Here is a 25957-nt window from a genome sequence, read left to right on the forward strand (position 1 = left end):
CATAAAAACCATGAATAATGATTATACCACTGTTTCTTTTAGTTAAAACAAAAACTAGAACAAATTGCTGGACTTAAGCTTGTAAATAAAATTAAATTTCCGTCACTTGCTCTAACGAATGCAAACGCACGTATATACAAACACTAAGGTGAGATTTAAGCCACCTGTCGCCCCCTTATGAGCTAGAACAGGCGGGGTTTCCTTAAACATAACATCTCTTTGCTGGGCAAAGCATAATCCCACCCACGGGAACACATTTGACCGTGTCCATCTTGGCTAGCATAATACTCACACATCAGCACCGACCTTTTTCTAATCTTGCAATTACCATCCCACCGTCATTATACGGACGCATACACGGCACGCCAAAAGGGAGTTCAATTCCAACGTTCCACTTACCTGGACTTGTTTGCCAACTGAGACCGCCGATGAACATTTTTCTGTAAATAAACAACGGGAGAGAAAAGCGAAGGAAAAGCATCAGTAATTTTACAGTGAAATGAGTGCGAGATTAAGTGTATAGACGGGTGGGTGTGGAGGAGAGAGAAGAGGTGCAGCAAAAGAGCGGTTTGTCTTTGATTAACATGCTGCATTTACATTCACACCGGCACCATCACCACTCACTATCTCCCGCTGGTGGTGAATGCCGGCTAGATTGTCCGCAGGTTTTTCTTTCATTTTCCACACGCCCGCCTCTCTCTCTTCAGCTTCAGAAAGTGACTAAGAAACAACAACACTACCACACTACTCAAGTCCGGGAGTAAAGTGTGCATGAATAAAAGTTTAAACCCTGAACGGGCAGGGACTTGTACCCCCTCCATACTCCTTAGACGGGGCCGAAGCAAGTTCCATGAATAAATATTCCACACCCTGTCCGCTGCTCTTGTGCATACACACACGCGCGCGCCCAGCTTCACCGGGTTTTCAATAAAAATTCATTAAAAGCGTAAAAGAGTATAGACAGTGATCTAGCTTGCACCGTTTGGACCGGTTGAACGGAACGGTCCAGCGAGCAAGATGGACGGCACAAGTGGAGACGATCTCTATTCAGACCGGAGCGTAAAACAGACTTCTATTTATCTTCGACGTTTCATCTCTTTTTCTCTCTCTCTCTTGCGTCTCTGGTTCATGTTCTATTCTATTCGTGCTAGAAGCTACCGCAGGATGCCACACACTGCTGGTGCGACAAAATCCTACGTGAACGCCCAACACGGCACAGGCGGTGGGGGACGCGGACGGCCGCCCTATATTGCCACACAACCCGGCGCGCGCTAATGTATTCCGTGTACAGCGAGGTAAACACAGCTGTCTCCTAAATTCTAGTGCGACAAAACGGCCATGCAAAACACGCAGCGCGCACGGTCTCTGTCTCTCGGGCGGGTTGCGGGTGGCAAGTGTTTGTCGAACCGGCCCCACAGTCTGCCAAGGCTGTTCGTGGCGGGGAGAGCCCGCTGGGATGGGCACTTCGATGCACTCCGTGCGCGTTGAAAGTGTCGAACGGTCGAGTCCCGGGTATGGTCGCCCTTTTACGTGACTTCTTCTTCTGCCCGAGCGCCTCGCGGTGGGGCGATGGGGCCGCGAAAACGGAGCCAGAGCCACCGCCGGGAAGGATATACGGGGGCTGTGCCCCGTCCGGGGCGCGTATGATGAACGGTAGCGACAACTGTATACAATTTCATTTATGAATTATAAACGAAACTCGAAGCGAATGTGTACAAGCTGGCCGCCGTGTGCAAGCTTGCCACCCGTTCGCTGACGAGATGCGACGCTTCAGCCCTTCTAGCACTGATGAGCATGATGTACAACGCGCACGAGAAGCATGGACAGTACCGGGAGCAAAATTACTAAAAACAACGACATCAAAAAACCAACAACAAAAAAACAGCTCACATTCCACCAAACACGCCAAACTCGGTGACAAACTGTGTGGTGCATTCTTGCCGTGCGCACTCAAACACAAACCATGGAGGGGAAGAACGCGCGGGTTAGCACTCCCAAAGGCTCCCGCAAACATCATCTCCGGAAGGAACGCTTTCACGCGCGCGTGGAGTTCTCTCCACATACGTGGGGCTCGAATGGAAAGCAGCAGCAGCTAGAAACAACAATAGAAATAAGACAACAATCTCTATCGCACACTCGCACGCACACGTAAAACCCCTTCGCGCACCGGGCCACGTGGTGGTAATGTTTGCGCGTCCTGCCGCAGCCGCAGACACAGCTCCCGTACCGGCTGTATCGGTGACTGTTGGTGAGCTCTCCAACGCGATGTTGCCGCCAGTTGCCGCCGGTGTGACGGTCTGCTTCGTTATCCTTTTTTTTATTATTATCATTATTATTGCCCCCACACCCTCGCTCTCCCGTGCACGGGAAGGCATCCGTGCCACCACCTTGCCACGAGGTAAGCCGTTAATAATACAAACTAAGCCATCGCCCTCCAGACAACAATGGTAACGCAAGGGGCCGGAACGCTGGGGCAAGGATTTGGCTGTTGTGTTGGCCAACCAACGGCGCATGTGGCACGGTGCGTCGGCAGCCGTATCAGCGGAATGTCACGTATTCTATTTCCGCGACGTTGGCATTTGACATGAACGGAGCGTGGAAGGAACGGGCAGAGCGTACCGTGGTTGCAATGAGTGAAGTAGTTATTAAAAACTAGCGTCACGATTATTGTTACGAGCGCACGGGGAACTGCCGGAACTAAACGTTGTCCTGCAGATAGTGTGCCCAAGGAAGGCAGGTAGTAGTTGGAGGAATGGAAGATTTACTACAATCATGGTTAGATTTTTAAAATCCTTCTGTTGCTGCAACTCGCACAAATTGAAATGTTTCATAAAATTGCAGGCATTAATTGAAAAGAAAGAGAAAACAACATTTTCGTCTGAAAATTGTAAAATGTCAAATTAAAGTAAGCGATTAACTCATCGTCAATAAACTTATCAAACCCTTCGTGGACAAAAGAAGATATGAATTGCTCCACTTCACTCCAATTTGCTGGGTTTAGATACGCAACCGACATTCAGAACGACCGCATCCAACCATGTCAAATCGCCTGCTATACACACAGAGACAGACAGACAGACCAGCCCGGGCACTGTTCGCCTCTCGCCGGCTCCCGCTGAGCTGTCATTTGTTGCATTACTTTGCTTTTTGCAGCTCCATCACCGGGAGGCTTCGGTCTGGAAATGTGGAGCTTCCTGTGGAGCAGCAGTGTAACACGACGGTGCCACGGTTCAACCGGTACCAAGGACCGCAAACCACATAACCACGAACATTCCGATGGTCGTGCAGCTTCCAACCGAGTGAGCCGAACATTGGGCAAAGCTGTGCCCAGCAGGATCAAACTGTTCGCTCATCTACTTCAGGTGTCATCACGCGTGCAACAATCGCCCATAAAAGGGGTTAATAATTGGTACATGTTTTGGCTCTTATTTCACTCATGGCATCTTAAAAGAAGCTAATCATTTTACATTTTTAAATGTACAAAATCTGTATATGTAAATTCAGAAAAAATATTGGAAATCCAAAAAGTTTACCTATATTAGAGGCAAGTTGTAATCCCTTCCGAATTTAACAAAATCACGTTAGATCGATCCAATATTGAACAATAAGCTTTTTTGCAACAAACAAAATTTAAGCAGCGTTCAAAAATTTCACTCTTAAAAACATATAAACAAGAGCACGCTTAAAAACTTTAAAATATTTGATACGAAAGTGCCTCAGTAGCTTTCTATTTATTTTAGAAACGTGACTCAGGTCGTGTACCGTTCCACTTGATTAACCACGATATAAAAATTAAGTTAATGCCGGAAAAAAACCTCATAAATATACTATGAATCAGCCCAAAAGTTATACTTCATAACATTTACCTCACCAGCCCGTCAACAAACCGCCAGGACAATCGATTCATCTTCCTACGGTGGACTCTCTCACTCTGTCCGAACCGCAAGTAAATCGCGCACAGAACCACCAAAAGTTCAGCAGCACCAAATTAAATGTACATCCATTACCAACTTTTGTGTGGAAAATTGATTCATGCAAAAATTGTACAATGAAAAAAAACCGTCGCACAACTTTATGCTCTTCCCATTCACTCTGTTGCTAGAGAGAGAGAGAGAGAGAGAGAGAGAGAGAGAGAGAGAGAGAGAGAATACAGACGCACCTTCTTCTTCCCGTGCAATAGTTTTCCGATGAGTAATAAATATTTAAATTCACCTTCTCGAAAACTTGTCCCATCATTTTCTTGGCCTTTTCGGAGCCAGTTGTGCCAACCAGCTACAGAAAAGACGCTGCTCCACGCGCAAGTTGCAGACGGAGAGTTGAAAAGCAGTTGAAAGAAAAATGGTTTACCAACTGGAAGGAAGGCGCAACTTCGAATCGCACGGCAGTGGGGGTCATAACTCCACTCCGTCCGGTGTCAACATCCAATCTCTATTATGATAATTTACTGTGACCAGTCACACCGCGGGCAGGAATTATTACGAAACGTCTTGAATGACTGCGCACTGCTTTTATCCTCCCGGTAGAAACTCACGCGAAAGCTCATGGAAAATGCTCAAATGACCTAAGGTTGTGGTATTTCCCATGCTAAAATTTATCCTTTCAGCAGTGTGACTTAGCCGTGGTAGCTCCAGTGCCAGTAAGCTGCTTTTTCTGAGAAACCGTAACTGACCGTAAATACATCCAGTTCCAGTTTAGTAAAACTCAGAAAACTGCCATCTCCAATGTACGATACGCTACTGCAATATTACCTGCAAGCATACCAGAAAATAACATACGAACACACTCTAACCTCCCCTCCTAGAGCACTGTAGTGCGAATGGAATGGAATGACGCAAAGCAAAACCCATGCCTTGCAAAAGCAAACAATCCTCCCCGAACTGCCACGGGGAACTGCGAAGGATAATCGATAAACATCGGTTTTATTTACTGAACCGATCAGGCCCGCCGATACGACTACTGGGACGCACCCCCACCCTCGACGAACAGGACTTCCACTTCCACGACCGAACGTTGACTGGCACATTCGAGCCGCGCCCGGGCAAAGCTTGTTTGGCCAGTCGAAGAAGGAGAAACACGCAACAACAACAACAACAAAAACCTAATATATAGCATTGATAAGACTGCAATATCTCTCACACTCTTTCGGTCTCTCTCGCCAACCACCGACCCCGGAGGGCACACTACTACTACTACTACTAGCTATGCTAAGCGCCCGTCGTCCTAGGCGAACTACGTACCCCGGGACACTTAGCACCGCGTAGGTGTGACGGACGATACATAACCGGGCGTTTTTGTTTCATGTTTCTCTGCTTCCGGCAGGCAGCCAACTATGCACCGCACATTCACTGCACGTGGTGTTGTGTCGTCGTTTTCGATCTGAAGTATTTCCCCCCCTACCGCTCGCCACAATCCATGTCCCCAATGCGTTACTGGTGTAGTAGTAGTGGGTGAAAGGCTGTTTTTTTTTCATTCCCATTTTTCTGCCCGTTCCAGTTCACTTGCACGCTCATGCAAACATGTTTTTAATTTATGTTTACCAATCCTTGACCAATGTTTGCCCGGCGCTTGGAACGTTCGGATCACACACTCCCTCCTCTCTGGGGGCTTATCACCGACATCGATGTGTGTGTGTGTGTGCTTGGGAGATACTACATTGGACGGGAATAACCATAGCAACCACCCGCGGCATCCTCCACTGCTGGCTGACCGCACTTGATGAACTGAGCGGCTTGCCGGATGGCACACTGGGAACACAGTAACCGCGATGCCCGCTTGTGTAGATAGCAAAAAAACCATTCTAGGCTACGCTAGAAGTGTTGGAGGGATTTTCCTCCACAGTTCCTGTTCTATTAAATTAGTTTCACGAAACATCTAACACCATACGACTTTGCAACGCTGGAAGGAAATTTTCCACCGTCATCCCACCATTTACAACTCATCCGATGGCGTCATAAAAGAAAAAGAAACCCCCCTATATCACACTTTTGTGCAAGCACACTAGTAGGGCAGTGCGCTTCTAAAAACGTATCGCCTGCCCATCGTCGGCGCAGCATTGCGCGAAACCTTCCGCCAGTTGGCTGCTTGGTTATTCCAGGGCCGTAAAAAGCTGTTTACTCAGCCGATTGGCCCAAAGCCGTACGGGACACGGGAGGCGAACAGGTGTAGGCATGCAGGCGGCACAGCCCATGACAAGAAGAAAGTTGCAAATGAGATGCTGCTTCATCGAAACTGCAACATCCATCCTGCATTGGCGCGCGCTCGCGTAACTTGACAAGCGTAAGACGTGGAGCAACCTGATGTGACAGGATCGCTACGAGGCCACGGTCGGTACGTGGCGAATTTACTACTTTCTTCGGCCGGGTAGAAGTAGTAAACTGTGGCAAGCTGTGGGTAAAGTCGTAAAAGAAAGGGAATTTTATACCTGAACCGAAAGCGAAGGTGTCACCGGTAGGTTTTTTATGGTCTAAGCTTAGATGATGATAGCGGGCTGGACAGACTTCAGACACTCGCTGCTTGTTCGTTAACGCTGACGTGTAAATGCAAATTGAAAAGAATTGCAACATCAATTATGCCCGGGGTAGGAAAGAACAAAATTTAATTTTCTTGCATGTAACTGCACTAGCGAGATTGCAAGCAGCGGTACAAATATTCACGTACTAGTTTATCTCACAGAGTAGCTGTCAGAAGAAATACTACTGTTACACCATATTACAAAAACAGCAGTGCAATTTGATTTTTTTTTGAGTTTATTTCATTGTAAATAATTGCTCAGCTGAACCAAAAATAGCTACAAGTACAGTTATTCATCATATCATTCAACTCTTGCCCTTTTGATCCTTGGGTTGGAAGAGCATAAACCCATGACTGTGTGTGTGTCGTCATTACTTTGCTTCCTAAAAAGACAGCTGTTAATCGTAGCACACAGACACACTATTTAAAGTGCATCGTGCCCAACAGTGCAACCCCATTTTCCCGATGTTCATTATTTATGCAGCAACAAAAAGTAAGCATCCATCCACCAACCAGCACCCACGACCACCACCCGTCCCAATGATTTGCATTGCTGCTACTCTGGCCAACCCGTCAGCGTACAATAAACAGGGCGGGATTCGTACACGAAATCGTACGTACGATTAAAGGGACACGCGACGCGCCGTGGACCAACCGTTGCGACCATGACCTACGCCGTCAACACGTTGCCAGCAGAGCATCTTGCTCTCGGCTCGCCGAGGCTCCTCTTCCGCTCGGGCTTTACCACATGACGGTTCCAGCTCGTTAGCGCTGCGGTGTACGGGCATCAACAAGCGTCAACCGTCAACCGGGAACCTCCCCGGTTTTGGACGGTTGCTGTACCTCATCATTTCAAGAATGAAGTTGTACGCTCTGCCCTCCCTGGATTCATCGCGTCTTTTTCCATGCCACTCGTGTCAACGTTTTGTTCAGCAGCAAATAACCTAAGACCCCTTCTTTTCCTTCCATCCATTTGTGACGGTTGTATTTATATCCCATGTTTGCATGCTCCATGGGTTACGAGTAGTAGTGACCAACCTTCTCCATCGGGTTTCAAGCAACCTTCCTCCCCGGTGTCGCTGGTGGATGGGCTTTTCCGTCATCCGACAAAGAAAGCGAAGAGAGATTGTGGATCCAGGGTTTTTTTTTTATTCAGAACCGTCGTCTTTGCTGTGTGAGATTCTCGGGCGCTGATTAATGGGCTGCACTGCTTCCTTTCACCCATCGCACACCACTATCTGCCACAGACGATCGCTACCACGCTGCTGGGTTGCTTTATGGCAACCTATTGCTATCCTGCTCCGCTACTCCCCCGTCCCTACGTACGCATGCAGCACAGCGATGCACTTTGTCTTCCGCGAGCGAACCGTGGCCAATCTTGGCACAGGCTAACAATGGTGCTGCTAACGAATATCGTCTTCGGCTTCTCTTCCCGCCGCTCAATTCATTCATCGTTTTGTGCAAAAAGGCTAGCGCTACAGCACAAGCAAATGAGACGCAGGTCGGGGAGGCGGGAAAGAGTCCCAAAGCAGCTCCAAATGGGGGAATGCCATGAGGAAGATGCGGGTGAAACAAAACTCCGTGCCACCACGCGGACGTTATTATTTAAATGAGACTCGTGGCTTCTTCTAAACGATCCGATTACGTATGGGCAATTTCACAGCCGTAATGGCGGTTAGCGGACCATGCAGTTGAAAGCGGGTCCGGTGTGTGTGATCTGGTGCATCGTGTGTCTGTGTGTGTATTTGTTTCGGGCACTGCAACAACAACGTGCACCGGGTAGCTTAAAAAGCTTTGCAGTTGCAGTAGGTTAGGGCGCAACAGTTTAATACATTGACTATAAGGTAGCAAAGTTGGTAATGTTACGTTGGATTGGAAAATGGTTAGCAGAAAAACTAAAGGGAAAGTAATCTAGGAAAAGGTAATTTTTGGGCCATCCTAAACCTAACAAAAAAGATTAGATCTTATGTCTAGCAAAGTTCAAACAGTTTTGAACAGTTCCGTCCCATTCCATACTCCATTTTGTGTCTCTTCGACATGCCCATGACGAATGTCTCTTAATTCCACATCTGAATTGGCTGTCTAGATTCTCTAAGGCCAAAAATACACGAACCGGAATCTCGCGGTTGCGAAATAACAGAAACTGGGATTGTAGGCGCGGAAAAGAGACAGTTGACAGTATTTACATTGATTATATTCGCCCACGAAATTCCGATTCGTATATTATTGGCTAAAGGTCAAGGTCCATAAATTACTACCGGACGATTCGGTCCATTGTACTTTGACCAATCCTCATTTGACAGCTAGGGATTCCAAAGTTACTAAGCAACTCATATGAAGTCCTTAGCAACCATAACTGCCTATCTGACAATCTCCATGGAAATCTCCATCCATCATGGCTACCAAAATCAGAACTATGAATCCACTGGAAGTGTATCTAGCCACCATGCCTAAGGTACTCTAATTGATGAAAGACAATTGTTTAATTATGTTCTATTGAGCGGTCTAAAGAGGCCATATTTACAAGCTTAGATACGCCATAGCAACGCGTTGATATATTTTTCATAAGAATAAAATTTCTCTAAGCCTTTACATTTTTAATGTACAACAAAATTTGTATTGCAATTTACACGGCTCGACATTTACCCCTAGTCTCTTGCACCCTTAAATCGCTATTTTGAATAAAGTTTGCTCCTTTTGTTGAACCCCTTTTGAAAGAGTTTATGTAAATTTAATCGACAACTTCTCACTCAGCGGAAAGGTACAAACTTTGATTTTAACAACTAAGCTGAAGCGCTCTAAACCGTCTCTCCAAGCCAGTCTTCCAAGCGCACCTTCGCAGCATCCAAACGAGTAAGTAGCGATGCGAGAAGATCTACATCAGATCGTAAAGAAAGTTCACCGTCATCAGCAACATCAACACAACAGCAAAACTTTACTTTTTCCCTATCTCAGTACCCATTGGAACAGCGCGAACATCTCATAAATGTCAAAATAAATTCATCGCTAATTGTAGACATCCTCTCTGCCCTCTGCTCACGGCGCCCTACCTACTTCTACCAACCACATAACGTTTTTCCGCATCAAACTCACCCTCACATCTACATCCACATCCAGGCTGAGTGATGCTTGCCGTGTTGGATTCTCACTTAAAAGTGCATAAATTTTTGCTCAAAACATCGCCCCACCCCCACCCTTCCAGGTGCCCACATATCGACCCGCTGCGCCGAGGATGTAATGCATTCTACCGCAGGAAATATTTCACACCCAGCCGAGCGTGAATTCGGCCCGTTTCGTGTGGCAGCGTATTGCAGCGGGTTAGGAACTCGGCGACCCTCCAAAGCGGAAGCGACGACGGTTGGTATGGGGAATGTCCACCACAGTCAAACAACCGGGCGGCGACCAGCGTGCAGTGTGTCCGAGTATCGAGCGGGCATATGTTTGACCGGGATATGTTTACCTAATGACTTCATACAACGCTGGACACATCCTCTCTGCCCTCGGGGAAGGAGACTTCATTCTGGCCCATTGATTGGAAAACAACAGCCGGCTAAGCCCGACCAACATGGAGCTGAATCAGAAGCGGGGAAACTACTCAGGGTGGATGACTCAAAAAAAAAACATTGCCATCATGGAGCGAAACAACCCTTCCACATAAATCCCGCTCGCTTAGCGTAAGGTCAAACGGTTAGTCGACCAGGTTAGTCCAAGCGGCCCCACCAGGGTCAGTTACGAATTTGCTTTCCGCCGAAAAAATGCTCAATATTAAAGCCCGGACAGGGGGAGAATGCTTGACATGAGACATCCGCGTCGCACCACTTCACTTCACACCACGTCACCGGTGCAATGGGCAATGCGGTACACGATACGATTTAGCACGGCGTAAAATATGCAAACTCCCGAAAGTGGCGACCTCGTGGGCTGCTCCCATACTGCGCGGACGGGTGCGACTGCGCTTCTGACGAATAAAATAATTCATCGTACCAGCGAAAGGCCTTTCATGTGTATGTATGCACTCTCAACTAGCCGGACAGGAATGGGGAAGTGTGCAGGAGCGGCTGTAAAGTTTTCCCTACGTTGCTACGACGCGGCACAGCACTTACACCACCCGTCTCAAGGGTCCGTACGAACTTAATCTGGGGCCCTGCTGCCCGTTCTGGAGGTTACGGTCTCAAGTAGGCCGAACGAAACTTACCGTGCCGTGTTTCGTGTATGTCGTGTCTTCAGGTTCGCTCTTTCGGTCGGACGAAAAATGTTCATCTAATGTTGTGTTTCCGGCATTACGGTAGAGGACCGTATCGTACGCCATCAACGATGGTGGTCGCTTCCTAACATGCACACACACAAACACACGCGCGCGCAAAGTACCTTGATTCGTTCCGTACCCGTATTAATGTGCACGAATTGCAAAAAGGAAATCGGTGAGACGGAATCCAGTGCCGGAGATTCACTACTTCTAGTACTACTAGTAACCGATATGGAAAATATCTTGAGTTTGTGGAAACTTGAGTTCTTGCAGCGATCTTTACACTTTCGTTCTGTTTCAGGCAAATGATAAATTGTAACTGAGGTGAGCTTGAGTCAAACGTAAGTATTACGTAACGATTTGTGTCTTCGCAAAGGCTACTACGATCGACACGATGACAAGCAACAGTTTCGGAGGCCCCTGTTTATAGGTTACGATCAAACTCTCAGAAGAATTCAGACACTTGTTCATACCAAGAAGAATTCAATAAGGATTATCATTACTTTTATCAACCAATTTGCTACTGCTTACTATTCTTCAAGCATTTTTGAGTGTTTTGCCCAAACAGAAGCAAAACACCAACAACGACCAATTCCCTTCTGTTGTTTTTCGAAATACCAGCTTCGCAACCCATGGGGTCAAATTTTGTTTTAGCTGCAAAAATACAACTTAGAAATGTTCGCCTTTCCCATCACACCATATTCATACCAAACACGCACACCCACACTCACATACACTTACTCATCAAAAGGTGGATATGGACGGGTGTGTGCAAGGCAAAGGCTGGGATGTGCTAAGATAAACTGCCCCCCGCACCAAAATTGGGTCAAAAAACTTGACTGCAAAAACCATTCGACCTCGACACCATACCCGAGACCATCCCGAAACGAACGGGGCACACTTCATCGACGTTCTCGTCAGCAACCAGCACTCTGCCGATGGAGGACGCACTGCTCCTGGGTTGTGCAGAGTTGGGTGCAAAAGGGTGAAAGATTTCCACAGAATTGGAAACTTTCCAGCCAGAATCCATCACACAACCCTAACACCAGCAAAACACGCACACACACACACACACACACACACACACATGCACAAACACACACCCCCACAGGCCCGGCTGTATGCGGCGTTCGAGTGAATAATTAAATAAATTATCCTCCACCTTCTGGCGCTCGAGGGTCACGTCAAAGCGCGGCACCAGATGAAAATTTAATTTACGTCGTCAAGTGTTGTTTTGCGCGGAAAGGTTTTTTTTGCCTTTGCTTCCTCCTATGCTTGCGCCTTTTGCTTTGCTTTTGAGCGATGCAGCGAACTTCTTTCACTTAGAATTTTGCTAACCGGTTCGAAGTAAAAAAATTGACGAGTAAAACCAAAATCCCGGTGCCTTTAGAAGCGCTGCTTGCCTCGTGCCACGCACGAATTGCGGAAATAAATTAGGAAAATGTGATGATTTGCATTTCCTTCTGCGTCCCACCAACAACAAAAAACAACAACAAGCACCTCAAACACACACACACACACAAAATCTCTTGCACATATGCAAATAACAGCAAAATACTCCATCATCTTAATACACTGTTTGTCCCCTTCGTGCCGTTGCGTTGCGCTTGAAACATGAGAAAATGTAAATATTCAAAATTCACAACCTCATCATCGCCTTTTCCTCCCACCACAGTGCGATCGTTTTGGCCCCCCCAGCACCCCACCAATTGGGAACAAAATATGGAACGATTATTTTTCGCTTACGCCAACCGTTTTTTAGACATCCTGCCCCACCGCTCGCGCTCACCTGCACGCGTAAAACCTTTTTTGCGTAATGATTCGTCCTTTGACGGGATACGTATATCATTCGGGTGGTGCCTTTTTTCTCTTTCTCTCCATCACTTTATCCTGTCGGAGCTATGGGGCGAGGTACAGCTGGGCGAACGTATAATACATCGCACGTGTAATCTTGCCCATTGACATCTTGGACCGTTTTGCAAACCGCTTCCCCCCCTCCTTTGTACCGCGCAGGTTTGCTTTTGCACAATCAGGGTTTCGTTATTTATTTTGCTCCTTTGCATGTCATCATAAAAATAAATCGTTCCACGTCTCGTTCGATCGAAAAGGGGCGACGAGAGAGAAGGAAAAAAATGCTCGAGAGCATTTATAAGCAGTTGGCTGTCTTGCGTACAAGAAGTGAAATGGAGCAGATGTTGCTAACCGAGTTTGATTCTTTTAAAATCGTCTGATGACGAAAGTAAGGTTCATGGTGCGAGGGGTGGAAAATAACACAGGAAAAAACATAAATAACCGATTTCTTTTTTGTGCTTTGCTTGATAAATCCCGAAGCGTGTTTTAGAGATGATAAGCTATGGTGATGCTACCGAGGCAATAATTTAAAATTAAAACACATTTTTCACGTACTAAAAGAACGCTTTGAAAAGATGGAAGCAATTTCCAGCGAGATGCATCTAAAAATAGTGAATAAATAACCCATTAATGCACTTGATGAAGAATTACCTCGGAGAAGTCGTATCTTTTAAGATGAAATTGCTGCTTTTTCGACAGGCGTAGTAAATCAAACTTTGATCAGTCCTCGACGAGCCTTAATAAGATGTAACGTTATATTGAAACTATTCTTCAAAAAAATAAATAAAGAAAAAAATATAACAATAAAAGACCTACGTATTCTAACTTTTTTTAACATTGAGAAAAAATTATTGAAGTATGAAGGCTTGCAATATTCGCACAAGAATAGAAACATGAAGAAACCTTACAGGGTTTCCCACGATTTATTGGTCAGTTCCCATGATTTTTTGGTGAATTCCCACGAATTTTTGGTCGTATCCCATGGATTTTTAGCTCGTTCCCATAATTTATTGGTATTTTCCGAATGGATATCAATACAATTGGACCAAAAAAATCTGGGAAACGGCCAAAAAATCGTGGGAACGCACTACAAAAATATGGGAACCAACCAAAAATTGATGAGATCCAACCAATAAATCGTGGGAAACCCTGTATCTTCTTGTTAAATACCTAAATGGCATTTTTCATTACGCAGTTGTCGGCAGAGCGTCACCGTTGCAGTGGTGCACCGTTCAGCAAGAATGCAATGACGCATACGGTGTCTTCTTCTACACCATCCATCCATCCATACACCATCGGAGTGCTCATCACGCTCTAGCACGTTCCGTCCATTAGCGATACTTAAGGAAATTTCGACCCCTCTCTCAAATAAGATCACCGCACACGCACACGCAAGGGAAGCTGCAACGTGAGACAACAAAACAGTAGAGCAAAAAAAAACCCGCATGTCAGCGTGTTTGAAAACCATCTACATAACCAGCTTGTCGATGGAATTCTTAAATGGCAGCAGAAAAGCAACAAATGCACCAACCGGATCGGGGATACCGGATTAATAGATTCCTCACCGGCTCGTTTGAGAACGACTTGTTAATCTTTTCCATCACACACAAACACACTGTCCTGCGTTGTTACCGGTACGAATGTACATTTATACATTGAAAACATGCACTTAAAGCATGCCGGGAGCCAAACCGCCAGACCAAACAACACGCAAGATATCATAAAATGACATGAAACGAAAACCCGAACCCGATTACGAGCGTCCGAGAAAAAATAGATATGCATCACAGCGCACCAAGAGCGCAGCGGGACGGGAAGGCTTTTGTCGTACAAATTGCCACAAACATGCCACAATCCTCAGTGTAGCCCAAACCTCACAAGATATTGTGAGAAGGACAGAGAAAGAGAGAGAGATACAGAGCGGAGAAAAACATCACCCAGCAAGGGAAAATTGGAAATAACACCGAGAAAAGTCCCCCTACCGCCAGCACAAAACAACGGGCGGCAAAGAGAGCGTTAAAAAAAGAGTGGATTACACATATGGATACAAACGCTTAACAAAAACAAAACTAAAAAAACGATCCTACAAGCACGTGTTTATTTGCAAAAGACAAGCCAAACGAACATTTGCTGTCCGGGGGAGGAAAGGCAGATTGAAGTTACGAGCAGGAGGAAGAAGGCATACATTTTCCCACATTAATTTAGTCTTATGTTCTTGCACTTTTTTGTGGCTCTGTCTTGTTTTGTTCTCCTTCGCAGTGGTACCAATGTGGTAAGAGCGCAAACCACACTATGTCCACAAGAACAACACTGCTGGTCAAAGACCTTCCGCCATGAAAATTGCCCATCGCCACAGCAGCCATCCTGCCCATCGTGCTGCTGGTGAAAAAGGGTTAGGAAAGAACAGGGTTGGGAAGATGCCTCACCCTATCAGCTTGTACCAGCCCGCCACACGCCACTGCACATGCTGAAGGGTTGTCGCTGCCTGCCTTGTCTCAGCTGTGACAATTTCAGTTCGCATTCCGCTTTCATCGCTTCATCGGTACGTTTGCAATAAGCAGCAAATTATGATCGAGACGCGCGTGTTCTCTCCCTCGACTTGCGTTCACCGTCGTACCAGGAAAGTGACTGGAGTCTCGAGACTAGAGCAGCAAAGCAAACTTATTATCATTCCATTTCGATCTGTTGCTGGTTATCACATTTATTGCCATGGAGTAGCAAACTGTTTTCAACCGGCTGATCGCCGCGACCGACAGTATCTTTGTGGCGTTTGCAGGGTGATGCGATTTAGATAACAGGATCAGTAGTCGGTAGAACAATAATCGTACAATTTATGGATGCAACTACCAGGAAATGGTTAGCGGTTTTGTCATGTTCATTTTGGATGGGAGTTTAATCTAATGTGAACTGTGTAGAAAGGGCAATATTTGGTAATGGAAATTGATTAAATTTTGATAATCGTAAACAAGCAGAACATAACTATTCGATTTGTAAACCATACCATACTGATACAAACATGGAGGAGTTACTGATAATGACAAAGCAGCCTTACTCGCTAGTATTGGCATTTAAATCAAATATGAACTAATTTTATTTAAATTCAAATCAGATATTGAATGTTAAACAGACTTAACTCAACAAATGTTTGGTATACATCTTCAATATGGTAATCTCATTAGGAGAAAGAATTGGAAGCATTGCCCAATAGATCTTACCACCTTTAGACTCGTTCAGGGGTATAACAGTTGATACAGTATTTTATGTCATTGGATTGTCATTGTCTTGAGGGCGGTCCCGTAGTAAAGGTGTCAACTCTCACGACTTAATAACATGCTCGTCATGGGGTCAAGCCTCATATGGACAATCCGCCCGGAGCAAGAGCTGACTATCCGACTTTTGCACTGCTAGGTTCTTCAGAATAACAATACATCCAATTCTGTAGATCCTATTTTGAATAATTAATGCCTTAATTTATGTGTATCATGTAGATGATCTTTTCGTATACCTCATACCGTACTATACCTCATCATCGTAACGATCATAAAATCGCATCTGGCATATTCAAAACGCTTAATATTAATTTATTTAATAAATTTTTGAAGTTAAAAACAATAATTCCAAAACTAGTAGTCAACGATCAACTGATGAAATAAGGTTCCTTTTGTTCGATCTACTCGAACCGCCAGTTTGCGAAGAAAGAAATTTATTACCTACGTACATTCTCTATTTTGTGCACTTTACTATCTAACGCACCTACCAAACAATTGCTTTCCCTATTTCCGTATTGCCATTGTCCTACCGAATGTCGTTATCTTTTGTTCCACCAAGCAATTCTTCTTTGCCACAACCGTGTTCCACCAACAACAACGAAAAACGCACACGATCTATGTGATCCGTTTCGCTTCTGTGTCTGAACCTTCAATCGTCCCCAAATCTTGCATAACTCTTGCGTGGTACCGGATCGAGGGACACTCAGGAACATGAACAGACAGGAACATTTCCCGTTCACCGTCCCCAAAAGCGCGCACGAGTATTATACAACGCGCTGTCGCAGATATTCCATCGATGGCAATCAATTCTGACAGGACGACAACCCAAATGCACTTGAAACCGTCCCGGAAACGGGCAGCACACGAAACACAACAACAAGGACGACGACGACGACGAACCGTGTCGAGTCACCCGCCGCACATCTAACCCACAGTAGAGGAACATTTGCAAAAAGAAAAACCCCGTCAGGCTATCCATCGAACGAGAGCGACCGACGACTAACGATCGACGGACATAAATATCACTCTGTCACGCATGATTCCGCGGCATTTCCAAAAAAAAGCGCGTACCCCGATGCGTGTCGTTGGTGTGTTTCTTTTTTTTCTTTATTTTTGCTGGTGTCCTTTCACATTTGTGGCTTTTTTCGCCCATTCCTCCTACCAGGCTGACAACTTGAAGCGGAGAGGGCCCGCACGATACGGTGATTCGCAAATTTACCACCCCAAATGTCACCGCTACAATGCGGTTTCGGGATTAGCGATAGGTAAAAGCAAATGGATGCAGCAAAAAACCTATGGATGATAGGAGCTTATTTCATCATGCTTGGTTGTGTGTGTGTGTGTGTGTGTGTGTGCTGTTGTTCTTCTCCTTCTAAATATATTCCAACGCGCGTAAAGATCGTAGTTGGGAGTCTAATTCGAAAATAAAATAATATTCAAATAAACTTTTCCACACGACCACACACATACAGACGCTCACGAGCTGACCTTACTGGGTGCTCTGTCTCCATTCATTTCTGGCCCGCTGCCCAACGGAGGATCGTCGATCATGCAACCTTTAGCAGCGGTTTTGGATTCAAATGACCAACTTATGACGACAGGCGAAATTACCTCATAATCGTTGCTGTCATGCTGTGCGATCGTTTTGCGACGGCGCGACGTTTTTCTTTATGACTGTTTAGTGCTCTCTCTCTCTCTGTCCCTCGCTGAATGCCATGTACGACATGCACACCAGCAGAACCCGTGCAGTGTCCCGTGCGTGCTTGCGTACAGTTGTCTGCGGTGAACCGTTTGCGCTCTCATGGAACACACATGTGAGATGCAATTGAAAGCAGTAGTTTTATGGGACAAACTGTAGTCAAGGGGTTGTTTTCTCATGCAAATGTAACGTATTGCGCAACGGTATGTTTGGGACTATTATTGGAAAGACTCTCTGTTTGTGGAATTTTTGTTTATTGCTTTAAAATAAAACATATAAGACATTTCGTTAAAAAAAAGTCGATAAACAAACACATTTACCTTTTTTTTATTTTCAAAAATTTTGCTAATTGGATTGGTAGATGTTCTTCTACCCTTTAAGCAATATTATTGCAATTTCATTAAACACTCACGCTTTGATTGAAATTCAGATGCGTTCGAACGCTTGCGGTCAGAAAACAAATTATCAACATTAAAATAAATTTAGCACAAACACCCATCGCACACCCCTTCGAGCCGTCCACCTGTCGAAATTTGCAATAACTCATCCCTAGTTCACACATGATTATCGCGATGCACCTACGCTCCCTCGCAGCAAAGCGATCGTGTATCCGATACCCGAAGGAAACGCTTCTAAACGCATGTCATTATGTGGTAGGCCATGCTCGATGTTCACATAAATTTGTTGTCATCAATTTTCCCCTTTTTCGCAGCGCCTCTCCCTCTCTACACAGCTATCCCCTTTGTCAAAACAGTTCAGTGCACAGTGCGCTAGAAGTTCCAGAGTACCAAAATCGCACGCGCACACACACACACGGCTACAGACAGCAAATAATCACTGCTAGCCACTACCACTGCGTCCCGTCGTCGGCATGCGTTCGCGATCAACCGGTAGCCAATTTTGTAAATACATTTCTCTGCGCTTTCGGTTGGCAGTTTTGAACAGCGGGCCATGCTCGATAGTCTGACCCCTCCCTTGCCTCATTGACTTATGATCTAACCTTTTGGCTGGATGCGGGGTCACGAGCAGTATGTGCGATTCGAGATTCCCATACATCAACGCAACTCTCGAATCCCAGTGACAGCCATTGGACGCCGCAGCGCGGGCAGTGCTGATTTATGAGTGTCGCGCCCAAGTTTGAGACACGATTAGCAGGCCTATCTCCCACAGCCGACCCCGGGCCAGATTGAATCGATCAATAGCATATGAGAACGCATCGCTGGGAAAGGTATTTAGCATATATTTACACCCTTTTGATTCAATTTCCTAAATTTTGGAAACAATCAAATCAAACTTGCAAGAATATGACGTTACGGAGATCTTTTTTCAGTGAAACTTCAAATCAAACACTATGACATATCGCTATTTCATCATCGTGTGCACACTGTTTTCTTGCACGCCCGGAACAGCCATCCAACTGACAGCCAATAACGACGGCGATGTGTGCGCGTCAATTGGAAATTAATTGTGCAAAGTTTGCCGACATCAAAAACGCTTCCATCATCGCTGAAACGGCTAATGGACGGATCGCCCGGGGCACTCGGTTCGCCTCACCGCGTACACCGACGGGCGCGCACAGAGCGAGTCTTCCAAATCAGACAAACAAAACAAACAGCCGAACGCCGAAAGCGAGAGCAAAAACAAAAACGCCATCCCATCCCGGTTTGACGGCTGCAATTGCATCCAATCGTCGGGATAGGTGTGCAAATGAAAACAGTATTTAATAACTCCCCGGAGCGACTGGTGCTACACGGTCCGGCAACACGGGACCAGCGACCCAGCCACCGAGCGAGGTGAATGTATAATCTGCAAAATTTGCTTGTCTATTTGCTGGAGTGCCGAGCAGCACCGAAGCAAAATTTCACCCTGGGACACTAGGTGTCGTTCGACAAACAGATTCCACCTCAAACCGGATACCAGGGTGACAAGGGCACAGGGTATGGGAACGGGCCTTCCGGGAGCCCGGCAACGGTAACGAGAGCAAGCATAATATTTATGCAACCAACATCGAATGCTGATGGATGGATGGCTGGATGGACGACTGGATGGGTTTTGAAATGGTCAACACCGATGGTCAAACGGCACAACCGGGCCCAGGTGAGAAGCCAGCCAAAGGTACGGTTGGCATCACGGCAAGCATTCCTTCAGAACGAGGCACCGCAAATGGTACGAGAAAAGGCCCCAAGAGATGTTGCTCCGTTCAGTGCCGCTTTGAAGGTAGCATTCATCACGGCGCGGAAGGTGTTGCAGGAAGTTTCCAGCCACAGCGTCCAACTATTTCTGTGCTATGTTAAGCGTTATGCTGAAAGAGAGAGCCATTCCCAGCACGCAGAAACCAAGGGTTGTGAGATTGGTATTTTCACACTTCACACCGGGTGCTTCTAGCTTCCAGCGTAACTGCCAGATTGATGGGTTAAAGGTACAACATGGGAAGGAATTTGTACCATCGCGCTCCATCGCCACGGGCTGTTCGGGAATGTTGGGTGGGACAAAAAAAATCTGACCAGGTATTTCAAAACACGAACACGAAGTTAAGGATCCGCAGTGTACCTCAGGATGTTGTGCGTTTGATTTAGTGGAACGAAAATTGACAACATTCTTGTAAGGTGGAAAATAAATATTCACTTAGCGCTGCAAAGTCAAGGTTCACTGAGAACAAGAATGAAGGTTCGGAACATTGAGGCATTGCGAAATGAGTTTTGAGTTCACTTGTAAAGAAGTAGCTCATAGAAAAGATCCATAATTTATGTTTGAAAGCATACAAACTGCATCTGCCTCTGTCGAAAGCTTCAGAATTTCAGCACTTTTATGTTCAAATTCTTTACAAAGCAACATATTCACATCAATAACCAGATTAGTTACTGTAAAACCATCTTACAAGGTGTCTAGTTTTGTTTTATTAGAGCGCACGGATTTCGAATCAAGCTCCACATTTCTTTTATATAATATCTATTTACATGGAACAAGTATCGCTAGAATCATATGGAGTTTTACAAGTGCAAAACAACGTCTAAATACTTCAGAAATCATACAAAATGAAGTCCTCCGTCGCTGCATACTCTTGTCGCGATTAAGTCTAATTCAAGTCTAGTAGTGAATCAGAAATAAATCTCTTTGAACAACTTCGGCGTAAAAATAGTTTCGACAACAATTAATCCGCTCATTCCACGCACCCCGAAATGGCTTCCAAACTGACGGACTTTGCCTGTTAATACCACGCTCTCTTCACACTTCTCCAGTCCAGTCCTTTCCACACATTCTGCATTCCCTTGCAATCAGCATTACGCGGATAAAAAACACACACACACACACCCCAAAATCCACGCAAATGAACCCACACGGTGAAGCGGGCAGTGTGAGAAGGCCAGAACACACCAGAAATAAATCTGTCCGCAACGTAAGCACTCACCACCGGAATAATCGATTCGGACTGTTTGTGGCTCCACGGTCAACCGCTTTTGCCACCGGATAACGCCGTAATACTGTCCATAATCTCTCCGCCACTCCGGGCCCGGGGATTAGGAGTGAAAGCAATAAAATTGAGCTACACCGGGTAAAGGAGACAGTTCTGTCCGGCCTGCCAACCCGGAACATGACACCCGGTAGGAAACGGGGGGTGGAAAAAGGATCAAACCCCTAGAAAAAGGGAAATGATTTGCCAGCCTACATCAACCTTCATCCCAATACATCGAGACAGGACCATACGCACCGTCACCTTCTTCGTCCGGGTAGTGTCCAAAAAGCTTTGCTCTGTTTTGCGATCTATTTTGCAACACTACTTTATTTCTTCCTTTTTCCTAGCCCCAACCAGCCCATCTCTGGTTTCCCACAACTCGCTCGAGGCATGGCGAGCGCTGGGGGTCCTGGGAATCGAAGGTTTCACCGAAATAGCTTCCTGATTTCCGTTCGGAAACGGCTTACCGATTTCGGCTGTCCATTTCTGTCGGGTCGAAACGAAGGAGGGAGCGAGATAAAGTGAGAGCAAACGTGAAGCGGCACCCAAGCTGGGGAAATGTTTACCCTGCGAAAGGTTATGAAGGAGATTGATTAATAAATATTGAAGTTTTGATGCAAGCGAACGGTTGTCGGAAGGATGCTTGCCTTCCACAGCCCGAACGCTTTTCGGCGTACTTATCATCAAATTTCGGTGCCGCCGGAGATGGATGATAAATGATGATGGTAAAATATTTGCTCCGATGTTCCAGAATACCACCGGCTGCACACCCGCCCGCCCGCCCGCCCGCCCGCCTTTTGACTTGTGTCGCTTGACGATGGGACGCCCACGTGTTTACTTTTTATTATCATACTGGGGATTATTGTTCCTTGTTTGCGGACGGTGAAGAGTTTCGGGAACATGTGTGTGGTGTTAAGAGAGCACATTTTCCCGATTTTTTGGGATAATTTTCAAATGCTCACATATTTAGCATAAGCTGGATTTAACCTTTTCTTTCTGTTGTAAGCATTATTTTTTGTATCAAATTTCGTAAAACTAACACAGAGTTTTCCAATTATAGGATGTAAGCATAAATTTACTCAAAAAATCGTTTTTGTTAGTTCTTTATAACACACACACACACACACACACACACACACACACACACACAAACAGCTCACATAAAGCCTCAAAATTTCACCTGCCAACGATGAAAAACTTTGCTTCGTTCATACATATACCATTCACGGTTTGGCTAATGTGCCGGGCACTAATGGGCACTATCGCTATAAATTGACAGGACGACCAACCTAATAGAAATGATGGAAAGATGAAAAACTGCCCTCCCAACACGAGCGCTTGGACTGTCGAAAGATGAAAGCATACGTACCACGCCGCTCCACATCTCTCTTTCCTTCGCTTTTCAGCCCAACCCCATAACTCACCTGAAATAAAAGGCTAAGCACAGCACGGTGAACCGACCATCCACATCGGTGATCATCGTCGTCGGTCTAATTTATTCAAAACCCGACCCCGTGCTGCTTTAAAGTGCAACCTGCAATCACAAACGGCAGTGGCATCGTGTCACGGTCGGAAATTCTCTACCATGGCCATGGCGGGGTTGATGCCAAACCGCCCACCTCACACTCCAGACAGACAGACACCCAGACAATCTGAAACGTAACACCGTTTTGGGAAAGATGGAGTGACACACATGGTGGCCAGGTGTGGGAAGAAAAAATGGAAAAAGTCCATTTTCAAATTTGATGGACGAAATTTAATTTGCAATTGTGTCTGTGTGTGTGTTGGGTTATGCGGTTCTGCTAGTGAAACGCCCGTGGAAGACCAGAAGATAATCGGGATCGCAGCTACCGAACAACCGAAACGGACCGAGAATGATTCTATGCAGCGCTTTTCAAGCGTATAATCGAAATGACGATGCACGGGAATACGGATAAGGGCAGTCGACGGTGTGCAACATCGAGGTAAAATGATTCAATGCTTCAATGTAGTAGAATTCGTTTTGTTGTAGCGTTTTTCATTTGAAAAAAAAAACTTATCTTCCCTCCCTATTGGATGCACCCGTGAATGGAGGATGGTGTCCGGAGAACCGGTCCCAGATGGACGGAATGGAATAATTTTCCTCCCGAACACCGGACCGATGGACTCACTCACAACTCTCCACCGTGAGTTGATATTGGCGTGTCTGGACGATGAGCCCGGCAGGGCAAGAGGTGAGAAACCCCGGTGAACAAATAAAGCTTGCATATGGTACCGGCTGCTGGATAGAAGAACCCCGTTGCGCTGCTCGCAATCTTGCAACAGGAACAGGAAGAACAGATTGAGCTGAGTGAATGTGCACCAAATTGAGCCCGATATGGCCCAGTCACTCGTGTTGCCTCGACCTCAGGAGTGGAAGCTACCAGCTGGGATCAACTTAAAAAATACGTGCCCTTCCAACTGGTTTTCAGCAGCGGGTCCCACTTTTGATACACTTTCCCGTGAGCACCAGCTCGGTTTGGTGCCAAAATAAAAAGCGATCGCAAGACGAAGTTTTAATCGGGTGTTTAAAATATACTATTTTAAATACTATTCATGGCCGAGATGTCATTGTGGAGTATTTAATTGAGTTTGTGAAACTACGAGGATTTCTCTTTTGCCTTCTAAGGCAAAGGCCTGGCGGCTTGTAATTGATATTGCACGTAAAGCCCACGTACTTTTCAATTCCATTGCAATTTATTACACTCAACGTTACCTTTCATTCACCAACAATCAACCATCTCGCTTCATGTATCATAGCAGGACTCTTTAAACTTTTGAGAGCACTTACGTAACGCCCCAACAACCGGAAGACACGCTTCCACACTCCTTCGGACACTGTCAAACAGTCCAACCAGCCCGTAATTACGCTACGAAATCCGCTTCGCTTCGATCGCAATCCTCAAGAAAACACACCTCCTCTACTACATGACCCCTCATTCACACTTGAAACAAATTATGTTTCCACCTGTGCCTCCAGAAGCTCCCGACACCCCGTTGGTACTCAACTTCCCAATATCTCTGCTTCATCCTTAGCATCGTTTTGCCCACCGTCCGCAGCGAAGACGATACAACGGGCACTAGTTGTCTTGAAATTTTAAAGACATCAAATGGCAACCTTTTGCCCAAAAAGCTTCGCCTGGCATACACTCTCTCCTATGCTTCCACACATAATTCCCGGGAAGCTTTGCGTGACTGCTAGTGGATGGGATAGTACCGGGGGGGGAAGTGGAGGGGCAAGGTTTCAGACACAGGGTAAACTATCTCCTGACATGCAAATTCAATTATGTGCACATTCTTCGAGGTCTTCGCCATTTACCACCGGGGTCGGGATCGTTCGTACCACCAGGCTCTACCAGGAGCTTCCTTAGGCGAAAAGGTGATATTTTTCATTGCTTAAGATCTTCATCAACGACGCAGTGTTGTGTTTAAGGTTTCATTTTGAGTGTATGGTCGGAGCTTTTTTTTGTGTGTGTTTCAACCCCGAAACCAGTTCTGTCACTACTTAGTATGTAAATCATTCATTTTACCTCACGAAAGGCTTTCACGCCAGCTGCGAAAGAGGTTCTGAATTCGCAGCGACTGGATACATTTGTCGTGTTCCAATGTCTCTTACCACTTTGAAAGTTTGTTGTGTGGAAAATCCTTGAAAAAAATATATATTTATTTTATTTCCTCCGTTTCAAAATAAATATCTTCATTCAAAAACCAGAGTTAAGCTGTCCTTTGAAACACTCTAATAGGTTCCGAATGTTAGATTAAGATTTTCCCATAGCATTCCTCAAGCAGCAATTCCACTTCTGCTTCACTAAACGCTTCACCATCCCATTCCAACCTCATTATCTCCAACATTCTCGTAGATTATTAGCTACCTCCTACTGTCCTGTCCGTTGTATCGGCTACCATCGTCCGGAGATTGTCCATTCAATTCCATTAGAACTTTGGCCACCCACCAAATACCAAATCGAACACCATGTGCAATTCAATTGTGCTGCCGCCGGAAGGACAATTAGCAGATGACTTGAAGAGAGGAAAATTCAAAACTAAGCGCTACACTCCCGCCATCCCTACGTTTTGCGATTTTGATCGCAGTCTCATTTCCCCCCCCCCCCCCCCTTGGGGAGAAATCGGTGAGCTTTCGCCAAGACAATGGAAACTTGCTCTTAACCGTTTAAGCATTTCCGTTTGTTCACCCGTACCTTCCACACAGCCCAGTCGAACAGGCGTCCCCACCTTCGCCAGACTGTTTAAACTGAGCGATTAAATTGCTTCATTTCTGACCCAAACTGATACCGGTTTGGAGCGAGGGAAAGGAAATGGGAGAAAAAAAGGAACTACCACTCAATCGATCCGGGACGCTACCGGATGCTCGAAAACTTCGGCCACCCAGAGGACGGAGTTTTCGAACCGATGGTAGCTGATTTTTCTTAACCTTTTCATGAAGTTTTCCACATCCGACCGATAGTAGCCACCAGCCGCGCTTGCACAACGGAAGGCACAACCTGCATCATAGCCTGCTGCTCAGTTTCGGCATTCTCTGGCCCCAACTTTCGAAGATCCTAAACCCTGGAGACTGTGAGTGTGTGTGTGTCGATGTGAGGGTGTGCACGTAGACACAATGCAGAAGCACTTGCAACGAGAAGGAAAAATAACTTTACCCACTGTGACGTTCTTTCTCTCTTATCCGCTGTGTCTACTAAACGGATTACAGAGCTAAGTGTCCTGATTACCGGATCGGGTACCGCCGGCGGTGGCAACTTTTCACCATTCACCTCGTGCACAATCTTACGGTACGCGTGCACAACCGTTCTGAAAACCACGATTCCCGTGTGTTTGGTCGATCGTTCCCTACCACCGGGCTGGCGAATAAAAGAAACATGAGCGAAGAAAACGGCACAAACACACACACA

The 25957-nt window shown here is 45.9% G+C and overlaps 1 protein-coding gene across 9 annotated transcripts in view; it reads right to left on the reverse strand.

Moving 5' to 3' along the window:
- Positions 1-25957, reverse strand: part of LOC120949094 (RNA-binding protein Musashi homolog Rbp6) — a 582997-nt gene that overhangs the window by 496007 nt on the left and 61033 nt on the right. For all 9 annotated transcript variants that reach the window (XM_040366093.2, XM_040366102.2, XM_040366101.2 and 6 more), the window contains exon 3: positions 400-440. In XM_040366093.2, coding sequence (XP_040222027.2) covers positions 400-440 — 41 coding nt within the window. The remainder of the gene's footprint in view (positions 1-399; positions 441-25957) is intronic.

Source organism: Anopheles coluzzii, chromosome 2, assembly GCF_943734685.1.
Source record: "Anopheles coluzzii chromosome 2, AcolN3, whole genome shotgun sequence".
Lineage (NCBI taxonomy): Eukaryota > Metazoa > Arthropoda > Insecta > Diptera > Culicidae > Anopheles > Anopheles coluzzii.